At 39.1% G+C, this 17,687-nt stretch overlaps 2 protein-coding genes across 2 annotated transcripts in view; one reads left to right on the top strand and one right to left on the bottom strand.

Moving 5' to 3' along the window:
- LOC129729472 (uncharacterized) overlaps window positions 1-17,687 on the bottom strand; it is a 279,093-nt gene that overhangs the window by 57,739 nt on the left and 203,667 nt on the right. The window lies entirely within an intron of this gene.
- Window positions 10,856-11,664, top strand: LOC129729475 (uncharacterized). The gene is made up of 3 exons (XM_055688069.1): window positions 10,856-11,011; window positions 11,069-11,323; window positions 11,388-11,664. The coding sequence occupies exons 1-3, from the start codon at window positions 10,987-10,989 to the stop codon at window positions 11,570-11,572; spliced, it is 465 nt and encodes a 154-aa protein (XP_055544044.1). The 5' UTR covers window positions 10,856-10,986; the 3' UTR covers window positions 11,573-11,664.

The following is a 17,687-nucleotide window of genomic DNA, read 5'->3' as shown; positions in this document are numbered from 1 at the left end:
TCTGTAGCACATATTTTGCATGAATATCTCATAATGCAAGATATTCTGGTAGACGTACGACAGTTTTCAGTCGTCATCTATGCGCTGTCCTTCCGATACCCAAACGTCGGGAGCCTAATACCTAACTGATAGTAACCGGTCATGCGTTGGAAACAACATTTCGAGGTTGAACGACTAAGAAGAAACAGTGGTCGACAGAAATAGGAGAGATGTTGAGAAAGGTAGACAAGCTGTGAACCGTCAGGCAAAGCTTGTAAAGAATGAGAAAGTCACAAAATGGCTGAAAGGACTGCACAAAATGGCTGAAAGGACTTTTTCAAGGTTGGGAGCAAGCAGCTGTTACGTTGCCGCAAATAGATTTATTTACAGAAGGTATATTGATTTAAAAAAATTCAAGTGGTCTGTCCAATATTTGGATTTTAAAAAGTGTTCCGTCGAGTAAAAGATGTGGAAAACTGACAGAAAAAAAATACGGTTGGTTTTTATTTTAATCAAAAACGTCGCGGAGCACGATATGGGAACACCTGGTTTAGAAAGTCAAATTGTTTCTATACTTTAGGCTCTAAATTTTTCAATAGTAAAATAGTTAGTTAATTTTGTGACGCTGTCGATGTTTTTAGTTTTTTAAATCCACCCCCATGTTGCCGTGAGACGTAACTCTACATCAAAAAAACATAAAGTTTGAGAGAATGTTCGTTACATTCGTTAACGAGAAATGTGTGGCAAGGCAAAACGTTGAAGCTGCACGAAGCCAATTGAAAGTGACGTACAGGTAGTACATTTTCAGGATCAAGTTTGCTCATTGAACTGAAAATGTTGGGCCTTGTGTAAGTGACTGAAATGTTTTGTGTTCGATCGTGACATTTTCCTTTGTTATAAATAATTCCATATTTTTTCTTTTTTTTTTGTATACTTTGTCTGATTTCTTTTACTTTTTCGGTTTTCATTTTTTTATGAAATTTTAGTGATTTTTAATCATTTTTCTCAGTAGCATTTCCAACAGTTGGACATTTTGATATTTTTGTCATTTCAAACAGTTTCAACATTTGACGTGTTTGATATTTTTAAAATTTTGAATTAGAATGTCAAAACATTTACAACCTTTGTGACATATTTGAAGCTCCTAAAAATAATTGCAGGATTTTTTGTGGCAGTTGTATATTTTATTATTTGGTTTAAAATTTCATTGACGGATCTCATGATACCACTCTGTAAGTAACCACCGTAAAAAATTAAATCAATAGTTAAACCTATTAGCACGTCCCACTTCGCTGCGCGATACCGTTTGATCCAGAAGACGTCCTACATCGTTCAGGCTTGCAAGGGTTGTCCATGTCATAAAATAAGATAGATTCTCGAGTGCCCTTGATTATATGCACCAAGCTGGCACAAAGAAAGCGGAAACGCTCGGCCAGCAATGGTCTGGAGTAAATCGTTCCAATTAATGTCAGTAGTGGCCTTAGAGGCCGCCTTCAGAGCCGTTTTTTCGCTCTCCATAACCTCGTTCTGACGACGATGACGACGACGACGACGACGACGGACGTGTTAATATCGAGATAATAAAATTCTTCAAGAGGACGAAAAAAGAAACTGCATCTTGAGCAAGAGTACTGTGTGCACTTGAGCCAGACGAAAGTAAGCCGAAACTTAGCCATAGTGTTCATCTAGCAGTAGTTTTTGATTGAGCTTACTAAAATTATGGACATAACAGTGATTATCCACAGCTGTTTTGTAGTAAATAGCTTTATACTCTTCTGGGTATGAAACTGGTCTGTGATTGATTTGCTGTGTGAAGCGCATCATTGAGTGATTTCGGTGCCTTTCTGGTTTGAAAAACAGAAACATATATCCTTGGCATAAATCATCTTCCAGCTGACACTGGCCGCTGTAATACAGATGACGGACAATCTGCAGCATTTCGGTGTTGTTTGTATCCTTCATCGTTGGCTCTGTACCGCACCGGCCGCTAAACAGCACAACTGCACCGGACCGGACGGATTTAATTCTTGGCACCGGTCCAGCCCGGGGGAAGTTTGACCATTCGGCGGAAGCAATTTGTCGCATTTAATTTAATTTCCCCAGTTTTTCGTACCGCGAACAAGAGAAACTTTTCGTAATAATAATTTTAATGGCACCCGTGTTTAACGACTGGCCGCGGGGCAACGGGGGTTCGCTCAGAGCCACCACGCGCTGAGCTGCCGTGGATTGACGGAAAATTTATTCGATTTTCCAGCAAAGGGTTTTCCAGTTTGTTTATTCGGGTGTTATGGCACTGAACGTGTTGACTTTATCGTTCTCGGTGATTTCCACGAAGATGACGTTAGAGGGACGAAATAATATTAATTGAAGCTCACACCGGTTGTTTTATTCAGTCACCGAATTTTATGCTCTTTGAATAAGTTGGATTGAGTCTAACTAGATGGAATATATTTGAACAAACGCATATTTCAAATGATCTTCAAATAGTTACAGTGAGTGGAGTAAGGCTGAGCGGAAGACTTCGCATAGGCAATTTTCACCGAGAGAAATCCAGCAGTCGAAAATTTACTGCCTTGCGGTAAGAACGGAAAACCGACAGTAAATGCTCTCTCCCTGGACGAACCACGGTTCCATTTATTATCCCACCACGGAAGTACCATAAAATTGGACAACTTGAATGGGGCAAAGCTTAATCGGGCGGTGGCTTCTGCTGGCATCGGAATACGAACATACTTACTCATAGTCATAGTCATATGACTAGGCTACGCGATGCTGCGGTTTCTACCGTTATTGGTTGCAGTGTGGCTATGCAAAAAACCACAGAACTATCAGAATGGAACATTTATTTTATGTATGAGTAGACAGATAGCCTTGCGTATCGACTATGAATCACTGTGGTTATTTATTATTTTATAATGAAGATAAACAACACATATGTGTGAAATTTATTTGCAGAGTACAAAACCAAGCTTCTTTTGCAATTGAAAAATTATTTGCACCGTTCATTCTGAACCACGAGCCTTTGCCTTATTCCATTGTAGAGATATCGTCTTTTCTAGTGTAGAGATGCTGCCAAAGGGTGGTATAAACAGATGAATAATAAAAACCTTCATAGTTGGCAGTGATGGGCACAACTAAAATTTAACATCGCTGCTCGATAATCACTATTCGCTCAACTTACATTAGAATTTTCGTTACCAATATAAAGTCGACTTTGGTGAATTTTCCACACACATATTTCGCATATGATTCGAATTCAGAGAGTAGTCTAACAAGAAACTTTAATTTGCATGTATTGAATCAATTTTTGGTTCCTTGATAAAACGCTCGACACTTACGCTCCATGCCATCCATAAGAATCTGTACAGTTGTATCCGGTTCTTTTTTATCCCTTTTTTTTATTTCTTGAGCATATCACTCGAATTTATCACATTATCCTTGGTCTTTTTGAGTTCCTGTTTTATCATAGCCCAATATGTTTCGATAGGTCAAAGCTCCGGGCATTTTGGCAGATTCATGCCTTCAGGATCAAACTTGACCGAATCCGGCACATATCAGAAGTGCCAAACGCCGTTTTTGAGATATTCAGTCCTGTAGATTCCACTGTAGATGGTTTCTTTTGTGACGAAAACTTGACTTCGCTTGTTACAGGTGCAGATAGCCTTCCAAATCAGGTACTTGGCAGCAAATTTGAACACTTTCTCCTTCTTCCAGTGCAAAACTCCTGACCTGGTAGTTATTCGAAGTCAGCTTTGATATACGATTCCGAAACTCCAAGCTTTTTGGCCACATCACGTATTGACGTATTGGGTTGGCTGATGAAAATTCTCTGACCCTCCCTTCCACTTTTTTGCATGTTGGTTCCAGTAATGTTTCTGCCCCACTCTTGTAATCCAACGTTCACTTGTTCTTGAACCTCTTCAGAACTCCTGAGATGGTCGAATTACACATGTGAAGCATTTTTCCCAGCTCATAATGGGAATGCTCCGGATTTGCCATGTGTGTGTACAAAGTTTTTTCTCGCCCTTTCACTTGTTTAGCTTCCATATTGACGGCACTAAAACACACAACTGTCAAATTCACAGCATGTAAACAATACAGTCTGGAGACAAAATTTCCGAAATTTGGGTAATTTCCTTCGAACAGGAAAAATTGTACAGCCGATTGAAGGTGTTGCAATAATTCCGTGTCCACCCATTGTAATGAAATTGAACAGAGGTTCAGCATCAAGAGCCTTTTCAGAGGATTGTGATTGTGACGCGGTGGTGGCAGGAGTAAGAGGTTTCCTCTCCAGGGAGTTGTAATTTGCGGTATTGGCGCGCAAGAACGACGTTTCAATAAGACTCCTTCCATAATAATAACATAATAAGTCCCTCTTAGAATGAACTTGGCCAGAGAGGAACATGAAGAGAAGTCTCTCGCTCCGGGGAATCGTAATTTGGCGATATTGGTAGGAGGGAAAGAAGCTCGGTATTGTAGAGCAGTAAGCTTGAAAAGAAAGGGTAAAACTTCACACACAAGCACGGAAATAAATAATAAGCGTGTCACTAACATCAATTGTGGTACCATCATCCGGGGTGAGATTGTGTCAAAAAATGATGCTTTTCTGATCTCAAGCTTCTAACGCACACCTTTAAGCAAAGAATTCGATCCGAAATACACCAATGCATTCTAGAATGTTTTGTTATCAACTACAACAAATATGGTTGAGTTACAATAAACTATAATTTTGCTAAAAATACATGAACTTTGGCTCAATCTCACCCCTTCTATGGGGTGAGGTTGTCCCAAAAACAAAAAGTTGAACTTAATAGCTGTTAAATGAACAGTAGTGTGTGTACTAATAATCCACATGACTAACATGATAAAACAGTAAGTATAGGGACGACCATAAACAACGTGGACTATTAAGGGGCTTTAGGGGGTTGATCAGAAACTATGTATCATATGAATTATATAAAAATGTATGGCTGGATCAAATTGATGCATAGAGTAATTAGTTATGAGAACGTGGCTTATAGACAGTCTCTATACACATAGTGGCGTCTCCAGGTAGCCTGAAAAGGGGAAACGTTAGGACATGAAGTTTGAGAAGACTTTTCGTTTTAATTATTATGTGTCAATAACAACTGTATATTTCATATCTCAAAACCTCTGGAAACGTACCCACAACCCTCCTTCTTCTCTTTAAAAGTCATCAGTTTATATAGAATTGGTGTACAAAATTTTGTTACATTCCATAAGTAATATCAATAATTGAAAATTTCTATCTAACAATTGAGAACAGTAAGCTTCTCAAGCTTTCAGTCATCATTTCAAAGAATACCATAGCTAGACAACATACCTTATGCTGTGGGGACAAAAACATACCCTATGTAAACAATGCAAGTGTTTTGATGTATACTGATATAATTTTGTCGTGAATGTGAATTCCGCACACTGTGCCGTTCAATATAGCTTGGCACAATCTCACCCCAAAAGGGCTCGAAAAGTGTACAGTTTGGAAAAACATTATTTTCTGAGCCGGCACAGGTTCAGTGCATAACATTTCCTCAACACATTGGAGACGACATTCTAACGTACCAACTGAGCAGTAAGTTCTTGTGATTTCTTGATCGGGTTGGTTTTCCTGGGACATTTTTGGATAACGTGATTTGCGCATGTTTTTCACCCTGTACTTTGAAACATTCTTTAAGCGAAACAGTTCACTGATATTATCTATATTCCATTTTAAGTTGTGAATAAATATGTCATGTTTCATAAAGTATTGAATTTGAGGTATTAGGTTTTGTAAATCTCAAGTAATTTAACATACAAACATTTCCCGTTTTGGCTCAAAAAACGGCTTAATCTCACCCCGGCAGACAGTACTCCTAACAGGTGACAACTGAAAATTTGAATTTTTTCTTCTACTGCTGTCAAAAAACGTGGATGAACTTAATAAAAAAAATGATTTATTTCTTATGAAGATACATTCATTATTAACTAACAAAAAATAGCGGAACATTTGAGAAAGGTTTACCGGCCTTCCGACGAACCTTTCTGATGATGCCGGAACAAGAGCGTTGTACGGCCTTTATGACTGCTTTTCGAATGAATCAATTGATTCTACCAATCAACTGTCCGCAAATCGTTGATCTCCAGTTATTTTTGCACCGAAGGAACTCAAAATCCCAAAGAAATCTTCGATTGGACGACACTGAGGTTGGGTTGTGTAATTGGAGTACAAATGGAGTCGAGTAGTTGTTCAGAAACGTTTATGTTTTTTTTTTGACGTAATGAGATGATATTTTCTGTGCCCAAAACACATACTTTTCATCTGTATGGTGTTTCGGAAGAAATGGAATCATAATGTTGTTCAAACATTCGTTCTGGTAAACATTTTGATTGATAGCCAAACCACTAGGCTTGAATTATGATTTGACAAAAAACCATACACAATTTGCAGAAAACCATACACAATAGAAACCGGAAGATTTTCTCTTTCAAAATGGTTTACCATGAACTTTTTAACAAAATTGTTGTGCAGTTCATAGCGAACTTTACAATGCGCTTGCGGAAAGCTCCTTGTTTCGACGCCATTTTTAACACAACTGGGCATTCATAAACGAAACAAAAAATACTGACATAAAGAAGAGAAAGAGAGTTTCATATACCAATTCTCAATTCTCTTTGAACGTGTTTGTTGTGGAGAAAGAGAGCCTCCAAAAGCTCAAAATTTTCAGTTGTCACCCGTTATGTTTTACCCGTTATGGGGCTGCAATTTCGAATAATTGTTGCATTTTCGGTTGATAAATCACTGGGCAGTGGGTACCATCATTACCTCTTGTACTTGCAGGTATAAAAAAGAACTAATTGTGGTCCGTAGCATCCTGCCCAGTAGCTCCAGCTCCTACCTCCTCGTGGAACCAGCCGAGATACGAGTAACCAACCCGTGGTGGAATCTCGGTCGTATGCTGACAGGGAAGGAGACGTGGGGCTGACCTCTTCAGAGGAAATCCCAATCCTTTTGAGCATCTGTTTCCCAGGACCCGGAGCGGGTATTACGAAATGTGTTGTCTCGAACGCTATCCAGCTTTCCACGAGCGGTAATGGCGGACAGTGCACGCAGCCCATTGTGACGTTTTCTGTAGGTCAGGGAATTTTTAACCGAAAGCTGAATAACCGAAACGGCAGCTCCATCATGAAACTCGGTATCGTTGCCCTAGCAAGGCAACCTACATAAACTACTACACTACGAACAATCAAGAAAATATAACTCGGAACATTCGGCAGTGGACGTAGGAAACGAAAAACGGACCACGATTTGATATTGGCCGATCGTCATGCGTTGAACTGTTCGGAGCTGTTCTCAGCTTTTCAATGGTGATGTCAAATTTGGAATCGGTGGTTGAGAACTTGCTCAAAAACACGTTTTTCCGATAAAATCCGAGATAGCGGCGAGATCCAAGATGGCGGCCAATATTTTTCTACTTCAAATGAAAGCTCTATCATTCCTTTTTGAAACGATGTGTTGGTTACAGGGGGTTCAATGACAAATTCGAGAGTAATAAATCAATAAAAACGATCAAGAATTGCGCAAAAATCAATTTTTGTAAAAACCGTTTAAACGATTTGTGCTCGAGGGGTCCATTAATATGAAGTAACCTGGACGGTTTTCTCATTTTTTCTCTACATTCAATCATTTAGACACAAAAATATCCTTTTTTAAAGACCTCATGTCACCAGTGGGACGGTTTCAACTAGAATCACTCAACTGCAAGCCACTAAATTTTGTTGGCGGAGACAGGGTGCTGCTTGAGGTTCTAAAACCTTGGAAGTTCGGTATCGAGGCTCTGCAGAAGATCTGTCGCAAAGGTAGAGAGTCTGCGGCGGCAAGCCCCAGTTTTACCAAAGCGGTGAAGTAACCAACGAGCTTGAAACAGGTTTTTGTATGCTGGACAGAATACAGGGTCGCTTGATTAACTGGAAGGCGAAAATGTGTTTGTTGAAGATCAAAGGTCATTTCTTCAACTGCAGTATCATTAACGTACGCTGCCCGCACGAAGGTAAATCTAACAACGAAAAGGAATCGTTCATAACCCGCTGGCTCACTTGACGAGGCACTACCACTTTTCGATGAGCACTTCAATAGCGGAGCAGTGAAGGGAAGTGAAAGGGAAGTTAACCTTGGGGTGCCTACAAAAGATAACAGTTCCCGATATCTTGGAAATCAAAAGAAAATAGAGTCACTAAAAAAAGTCGCAGGTAAGGAGAGGCGAGGGGCAGGTAAGGAGAGGCTAGTGACTGAGCTTTATAAATACGGCAAAGATGCACTAACAACGTCACTCTACTGTGTAATTTCCGGGATTTGAGAGGAAAAAAGACTACCGCAGGAATGTATGGTAGGACATGTATGCTTCATCTATGAAAAGGGTAATCGACTACAATGCAGCAACTACCGTGACATAACGTTGATCAACGGCGCCTACCAAGTGCTCTCCTAAACTATGCTCTGTCGTCTTTCTCCTGTAGCAAAAGGATTCGTAAAGTAACTGTTGCATTTTTGGTAATTTTTTTTTTCTTCACATAACATTTATTTGACACGGCACAAATACAATTTAATGTTTAACGGCGCCAATTATATCTGATTACTTAAAAACTAAAGCAAATTTTTTATCCTCGCTGCCGACTACGAGCTGAAATTAAGTCTAACTTAAAACTAGCATGGATTTTCCAATCAGTGTTTTGTTGTTCAATGGTCGTCTGATAATCGTCGAATGGCATGTATGAATTCGTTCTGCTGAGCCACGATGTCGTGAGTTGGGACAGAGGCTCGTAGTCCTTGGATCCTGGTTCTATTGTGCGGGGTCTGGTTGCTGGTTTTGTGCTTAAGGTTCAAACGTGTTCTTGTCGTTTTGTTGGATGTAGACGGAGGGGAACGGGACTAGACTGGGGCATGGATGGATTTCAGGAAAACGTATATAAGGGTCATGTAGGGTAGGTCACGGCTCGCCAAGACATCACGAACATTTGGTAATTTTTGATTATATAATTTTTCCAACATACATTTACTTACGTATTTTTAATCGGATCTATTCAATCAATGAAGGTTTTTACGCGACTTTTACAAATCACGCAGGTTTTTATCTGCGGATATTTTAAAGGTACTCAATAAACCGACCGCCAGGCCCGGATTTGGGGTGGTGGGGGGCAAAGGGGGCAAATGCCCCGGGCCTCCCGATTGAAGGGGTCCCTCTAGTCCTAGGGCGACCTTTTTTCGCTCGTCACCTTTCAGAACGTTACCTCTAAATGTTTTAAGAAAAGAGGGCCTCACAAACAAATTTGCCCCGGGCTACCCCAGCTTCTAAATCCGGCCCTGCCGACCCCAGTGTAGTTTTGTAATTTATTTGTTTGATATATCGATATATGATTACTTTAACTTTTCTTGATTTACTTTTGGTTTATTTTCGAATGTACACTATCAGTTTGAAATCATTTCACTGAGTTTTACAGCAGTACGAAATATTTAGCATCACCTAAAATGAGCAGATTTATAAAACTATAACTCGTGATTTCGACAGCATCGAAAGATGTGGTCTTCAGTAAAGTTGTTCAGGAGGTCAAGAATTCGTAGTCGGTGGACAGTAAGGTTCGGGATTCAGCCGCAACGCCGCGCTAGTGTGTATGAAATTTAAAGTATTTTGAACCTAATTTATCAAAAAAGTCCCACCACCTAGAAAATGCAGGCTGCAGCAAAGTTGTTCAGCAGGTTAAAGGCTTTTGGTTAGTGCAAATTTTGTTTCAAAATTTGACCGCAAAGCAGTGCTAGTGAGCATATAGTTTCAAGTATTTTGAACTTAATGTATCTCGTAAACCCGAAAACTTAAAAAGCTGCTGTTTTAAGCAATGACGTTCAGGAGAGGCCTCTGGTGTGTCAGTAGTTTAGTGCGGAATTCAGGATGATAATTTTTGGTTTCTGGAATACAACCAAAACGGGCCAAATACCGTGGAGGGTATTTTCGGGTATAGAAAGATACCCAGAGACCGAAAATCAACTCCACGCGTCATTTTGAAACTCGAGTTAATTACTTCTGGTGTAATCGAAATTATACAGAGAGAGCAAAAACCGACTCAGGACGTTATTTTAAAAAATTCCTTGTGGTAGCTTCTGGTTTATGGAAAACAGCTCAAAATGACGAGTACGGGTATTTACAGAAACCGAGATGATATCGAGCAGCCGTAAATCAACCATATATACCATTTCAAATTCCTTCAGGGCAACCACACTATTTCAAGAGATTTATTTTATTACTGTTCAGTGTTGATGAAAATTTTTGACATAAACATATTGATATAGGAAAGTCTATCGTAATCTTTGCGTCCATCGTTCAGAGAAAAAAGTTTGCTTCGAACTTATCACTTGCGATAACTATCGAATGCCAGTAAAAACATTTTTAGCTGCCTATTCCAGATGATGCTTAACTTTTTGAGGGGTCCTGCTATATTCAAACTAGGTGTTGCAAGATCCAATAAAAAGATTCCAAACTTATGGCGTATAGTGTATATCTTCAAGATTATTAAATTGTTCAACGTGTTTTAATGTGTTCTTGTAAACAATTAAAGGTTTTTTCTTCGTGTTGCAACAAAGATTAGTTTTTAAAAAATCCAAATATCTTCTCTAGCGTCTAATATCTGTCATGTTTTTAAAGCCTGCAATTTACTACATTGGATTAGCAAAATAAATGAAACAGAATAGAAAAGATAATGAACTCATGATTTCATTATTTGATTGCTTGAGTAAATTAAATAAATCTCTATGTGACATCATCAAAACGATTGAATTTTGGAATCTATGGTAAACAATGAGGGACGAGGTAAACTAGAATGCCAATCAAAGTAATCCACGATTTTTACCGACAAGAAAAAAAGTCAATTAAATTTTCAGCAAAGACAAGTGCAGTTTGCATTCGGGACAAAATTGGCAGATCTATTCTTTGAATCGAAGAGAGAACGTTGTGATCCATTATGAACAGAAAGCCTGGCCAAACAAGTAAGTAAAGGAATTAATCTACATTATTATAAAATTGAAACATTTTGTTTTTGTCAGCACCAAACCAAACAGGCGAAGGATTCCCTAATTCCTACCAACCTTCAGAGCACCACTTCCAGCAGCAATTTCCCCGACAGCAGTACCAGCAGCACTCGCAGCAGCATCCCAGCTATCCCACGGTGGCAGCAAATAATTTCGGTATGCCCATGATGAACTATCAGCCCAATACAATGCAAATGACCCCTCGAACGGCCCCCGCCACGGTGCATTCCGAAACGCAGCCATCCTACGGAACGGGACAATACTTCGTTGGTAAGTTTCACCCAGCATTCCGGGGATTGCAGTAATTTTTTACCATTTAAACTCATTTGCATAGACGCCGGTTGCACCGTTCCGGTCGGTCAACTCCAGCAGCAACCGCAACCCTTGCAACAGTATCCCCACGTGGCAACGGCAGCGACACGGATGCCGTCCTCCGGAAGAGCTTGCACCAATCCCGGCTGCCAGCATTGCTGCAATAGTAAACCTACGACGGTGGTCGCCCCCAACCAAAGGCGATAGCCAAGCCCAAGCGAGGAATCCACTACTGCCAGGACCGGAAAATAAATCAGCTCACGACGATGAAAAACTAAATTTATTTCAATAAAATTGTTTGTATTTAGAAACGGCGTATGAATTTACATTCCCGTAGCTTGTCAGGCCAAGTGTCGGGTGCTGCTTTCGGGTTCAATGAACCGGAAATGGGACGGTAGTTGCATGGTTGGGTTAGTTTTTTATTTGAAAAGTTTTTTGTATGAATAAATTCTTCAACGTTGAGCTGCTACTAAATGAAGCTTATCCGGTGGTTTATAGGCTTTTGTACGTGAATGAAATGTAGACCGATATTAGGGAGTATTTATGTTGGTGCTGACTGGTGCTTTTTTCGTTTGTGAAAGGAAAATGAATTGGGGATTTTCTAGTCGGCTGAGAGTTAGCAGGCAATAAAATACCTTAGGTCCTGTTAACGTTCATCCATAAACCAATTCAAAGTGTCATATACTGACATGTTAAGCACTGCTTCATTGAGTTTATGTTCTGAGACAAGCGAAAGCGCGACAGCAACGTTGGCTCATAAATGTGCTAACAAGTTTAAAATACACTGAAACATTATTTGCTCATCATCGTATTACATATTGGCTCAGATGGCACGAGTCACTGGAAAGAGACGTAATACGTTTCCAATCTGTGCGCTATTTCTGCCTGGGTGCACTCCGGCGACGGAATGTCTGACTCACGACGATGAAAGCGAGTTGGACCAATACAGAATCACGAAATCATTAGCCTCCGAATGAAATGGAGATGATTTAGCGAAAAATGGCAATTTTCAGTGAGCTCAAAAATGGTTATTGACGCAATTTGCTGAGATGGTCGAGAAATCGTTTATGCCGCTACTTTTCGGGTGCTTCTGCGAGTGTTGGTTTCAGTTTGTGTTGAATTTAATTTTTTCTTACTATATATTGTGATATTTTCAATTTCTTTTTATCTGTGGTTCAAGAGAATTTAATATTCAGTTCCATTTTTTCACATCTTCAGTAATTGCATTTCACTTTTTCTCAATCGATGAATTATTACCATCAGCTTTTGTTACATTCCAACAATTTTGAACAAAATAAACCTTAAAAAAAGCGATGTCGATTGAATGTTTTTTTTTTAAGTCTTAATTGACCCATTATTCATAAATTGTCCAAGTCAAAAAAAATAAGACGAAGAAAAAATGAATGTAAGCCCGACAGAATTTTCAAATCAACCCCATTTTTACCTTTAAAAACTGTTTGCGTCGAGGTGAAATTACACTCTTTCTTGGTCAGCAAGTGAATACCGAAAACGTTTGCTGCACTTCACCCCATAAAGCGTTAAATTATGACCATTTCCGTGGAAAGTTACGTGGAATTCAATTAAACCAACCACAGGTAGCCTGCTCGCGTGCTAGCCCACTAGCTGGCAAAGTTACCGATGGGCATTCGCATGCTGATAAATTGTCTAGCACTAAGGGCAAGTCAACACAAAACAATGTCTAAAAAGCTTTCTCATTCAATTACAACTAGGCCGTCGATGGAATTACCGTTTTGGGTGAAGTGGTTGGGGAAGTGGTGTGGAAAGCCAAACAAGGCGGTTCTAACAACTTCGCACTAACATGTGCTGCAGCAGTAAGCTCTAGAAAGCAAATCTGCATCGTAATGAAGCCTCTAAACCACCGGGACAGACCGCAGAAACTAGCGCTGCTAATTTAAATAGATTACCCGTCGGAAAATGGAACAAACTGGGAGGATTGTGGTGGGTAGTAGGTAGAAGTTTTTTCTCTAGTGCCATAATGTAGGCCACGTCTGGAAAAGAGAGTGTGATGATGTAGCAGAAATAAACATCGGAAACAATTGAATCCACTTATTACGATCCAATGATGGTATAAGTTGTGACCAAACTAAAAACTAGATTTGAAATAAAAAGAAAAAAGTCCCATACACGAAAACAACCCTATCAGGACATGGCAAACGGTGTACGTTCGAACGGAACGTGCGCGAAGGGCACCATTGCAACAACGACGGACGGAACGACTGAAGAGGCCCTTTTCGTGCGCTCTATTTGCTGTGCCTACACTTCACCAGGATCAACGTATATTTACCGTTTTGGTTCCGGGGGATTTCGCATCAACGCTTCCTGTGGGCAACTTTGTAGAGTTAAGGATACTGCGCTAACAAGATGGTAAACTACCGGGCCGGACTTGAATTAACAACACAGAGACCGTCCGGTCCGGAACGTCAGTCCTCGTTAGTTGGGTGAAACAATCTGCAGAGGCAACGGACCGCACATACTGGCAATTGAATCGAATGCAGACGGTTCGCATTTGCACATTTTGCAGTTCGCTTACCCTTTGACCACTGACTGGTCAACGCTGGAGGTATCAATTCTCTGCTGCCCTGTAGTGAAATGTCTAAACGGAGAGAGGCTCACATATGGACTTGTTTGGGAAGAAGCATCGAACATTACGTGTCCGAACGAGTGCAGCAGCCCAAAAGTACGGTTGCAGAGATTCGATTGTTGGAATGCACGAAATGTGCACCGTGTGGCCTGTTCGGTAGTGTATCATGCTAACCGAGGCGAAAAAAAAAACATATTTTGGTTGGGAATTTAGAGTACGAAACAATTGCTTGTCAGTACAAGTTAGCTAGGTTACGGCTTTTTGTATAAATGATTGCAGGATATTTGCTATCATTATATTTATTACTGAACAACTATTTTTAATATTTTTTACACTGAAAGTTGATAAAGATGACTTCAAGCTCGTTTAAAAAATCTCATTTATAAAATGGTTAAAACATAAAAATATTTAAAAAATATTTCATCAAAACTTCAAAGAAAACAAATGACAAAATTATCAGACTTAATCCGGTTCATTTTCCTAATTTAATAATATCCTGCCATTTTTTTCTATTTGAAACACCATTACCGCTTAGGCTTTCAGTCGTCGTAGAATTTCAAAACATGTTTGCCGAGCGTTTTTTTTTTGTTAGGGAATTAGAATTTCATTGTCCATTGATGTGAACTTTGACTTAGTACAATGATATCCGAAATCAGAAAAAAGAATTATATGTTTCCATTAAACTCTACTAGAAATTTGAGAAGTGAATATTGAAACTATAACAAGTCCGTAGAGATACGTATTTCGATTGCTACATGTAATCATCATCAGTGATCATGTTGGTTGAGTTTAATGGAAACATATAATTCTTTTTTCTGATTGACGAACAAATTGTCACAAATTTAGTATCTCGTCGTTTTCGTTCCAAATTGGCACAATTTACATTTTCACGAATATTTAAAACTTGCCATTCTGATTTAACCTATTTGGGTCCATTTAGAGTTAAGAAAATTCATAAAAATTAAACCATGAATCTTATTGCATGATTAAAATAAATAAATTTTAACGCTTTTGCAAATTAAGTTTTACCACTATCCGCAATGTTTTGGCGAGTGACAGAAAATTTTTAACTACTTCAAAATCAAATGATTTTGTGTCAAAACCAGGGGAAAAATATACTAAGTAATAACAGTTTTTCGATGACATCCGAAAGCGTTCCTCTATGACAGTAGTGGTATTGGCAAGAAAAAAGCCGACAGATAAAATATATTGCGACTATTACGCTGCCGTCTAGTTCCCCATACACAAATGTTATTTTTTTCTTTGCTGTTCACCTTATTCCCATGTCGACGATAGCATGTATGGTTGCATGCGATACACATATTCTTCAGTACACGGCCGCTCTATTGCCGAGTTTGCTTTTCTTTGTACGAAGGTTGTCGGTAAGGTGCCGAGTAGTCTGTATTTTACTCCTTACGTTTTTTCTTCCCACAGCATTTTTTAATAGTCGTCACACGGCATTTATCATGGGCAAATCAAAAAAGAGAGCGAAAAAGCCTCCGGTAGATTCGTGCTGTTACCGAAACGCACTGTTTGTGTAATGCGGACAAGAACGTCTTTATAAAAAAAAACAGCTTCTTCTCTTTTTTACATTCGCAATCCCGAAGACATCCCCCAAATAACGCCGAATCGACACACGGAGTACATTTTTCGTTTCCTTTTGTGATGCTCTGTTGCCAATACGTTCTCAATGTGACTACCGGACTGCTAGCGCGGATAGGTATCACGAACAAACAATTTTGTTTATTTTTCGTCATGCAAATTGCCATTTGTAAATAAAGTGAGATCGTTATGTTGTTATCTCGGTAGCATCCTCTACCATTTTCAGAACTGTATCAGCTACTAACTATTCCGTAACAGCTAACAGATAGACGGATGCTTCAGTTTCAGAAATTTTTATGGCACTGCAGACGTTAAATTCGACTTCCCGGGGTTTGGAGTACGACACGAAATGAACGGGGTTTTGCCTTCCCACCTTTGCCACGACCGGACCTATGGTACTGTGAAAATAAAACTTCCGATCGCTGCCTTTTATACCAGGCTTTGAAGAGAGAGATTTGAAATAAGGAGGAGCCTCGTAGACGACAGAATGAAAGAGCATACCAGGACTTTTTTGCTGTTTCTAATAACTGTACTGGCCGCAATTGGAAAATAAACACTAAGACAAAAACAAGAGTACAATGCGGTGCAATTGCACATTAGTGAGCCTGTGTAGTTCATTCGTGCTAAATCAGCGAGGACGCTTCAATATCATTTTCAGAAGTTTGTTCTAAATCCTTTGAAGCATCTTCTTTCTGGTTGTACAACAACTTGACCAGATGGGGAATGCATATAACATTGCTGGTCTGAATATTTGTTCGTAAATAAACAGTTTATTCTTGAGACAAAGTCTAGAATTTTTGTTGATAAGAGGATACAAACATTTCAGAAGATATTCATTGCACTTTGTTTGGATATTCTCAATGTGCTCCTTGAAAGTAAGATTTTTATCATAAATTAGCTCTAAGTATTTAACTTGAACAGACCAAATTAAGATTGCACCGTAGCTCTTGGTTTATGACGAATAATAAATAAATGTGTTTTTGATGCATTAGGAGAAATCTTCCATTTCTGCAAGTATGAAGAAATCAATACTTTTTTGCAGCCTTGTATCGTCGCTTGTATCGTCGCAAAGCAGAGATTCCTTACATCCTGGTGGTAAATCAGGAAGATCAAAAGTAAAAATATTATATAAGACTGGGTCCAAGATACTTCCTTGAGGCACACCAGCACTAACAGGCAATCTATCAGATTTACCATTTAAATAGTTAACCTGATGAGTGCGGTCAGTCAAGTTACTATGTATCATTTTTGTGATGTAAAAGGGAAAACGGAAATTGGACATTTTTACTATTAAACCTTTATGCCAAACACTGTCGAATGCCTTTTCTATGTCTAGAAGAGCAGTTTTAGTGGATGAAAGTATTTTATTTTGTTTAATCCATGATATGAGTTGGACGTTAGAGGAGTTGTTTTGATTTTTGAAACTAAACTTTGTTGTAAAATAAAAAACCTTCTACCCATAATCTGAGCACATTAAAACACAATGAACAATTTAATATCCTAGAAGATGTACCTACACTACCCGCCTTCAGTCTGGAAACGCTTCACTCAGTATTGCAGCACCCTGTTTGCATTTTGCACCTGGAATTGGCAGATAAAAATGTTTTTATTTGCATTCGAGAGTGATCGCAGATGATAAGTTCGAAACAAACTTCTCCCTTTCAATGATTCCTTGAATCATGGACGCTTAGATTACAACAAACTATAAATAGTTAAAATTTAAACAGTAGCAGTATCTTATGACATCAGATCAGAATCAGATCAGAAAAAAACCTTTTTATCGAAAAGGAGCAACTGAATATTCACCGAAATCTGAAATTATCGAGAAGCATTAATTTTCGAAGCAGCGTAGACAGCGTAGAGAATACTGAAAGATTTCCAAATAAATAATCTAATAAAAAGTAAGGAGGATTGGCTGGAGAGGAAACCAAATTTCGAAATTCCTTACAGAACAGTATGGATAGAACGAGAAAGTTGGCAACAAGGTGGACCCAAAATTCGGGACGGTTCACTTTGCTTCTACACAGACAGTTCTAAAATGAATGGTTCTGCGGGTGCGGGATTCACAGGACCAGGAATTAATAATTTTTTTCCCATGGGACACTGGCCAACAGTATT

The sequence above is a fragment of the Wyeomyia smithii genome, chromosome 3 (assembly GCF_029784165.1).
Source record: "Wyeomyia smithii strain HCP4-BCI-WySm-NY-G18 chromosome 3, ASM2978416v1, whole genome shotgun sequence".
NCBI classification, from domain to species: domain Eukaryota; kingdom Metazoa; phylum Arthropoda; class Insecta; order Diptera; family Culicidae; genus Wyeomyia; species Wyeomyia smithii.
Note: the sequence above shows the minus strand (reverse complement) of the source record. Positions and strands in the feature narration are given on the sequence as shown.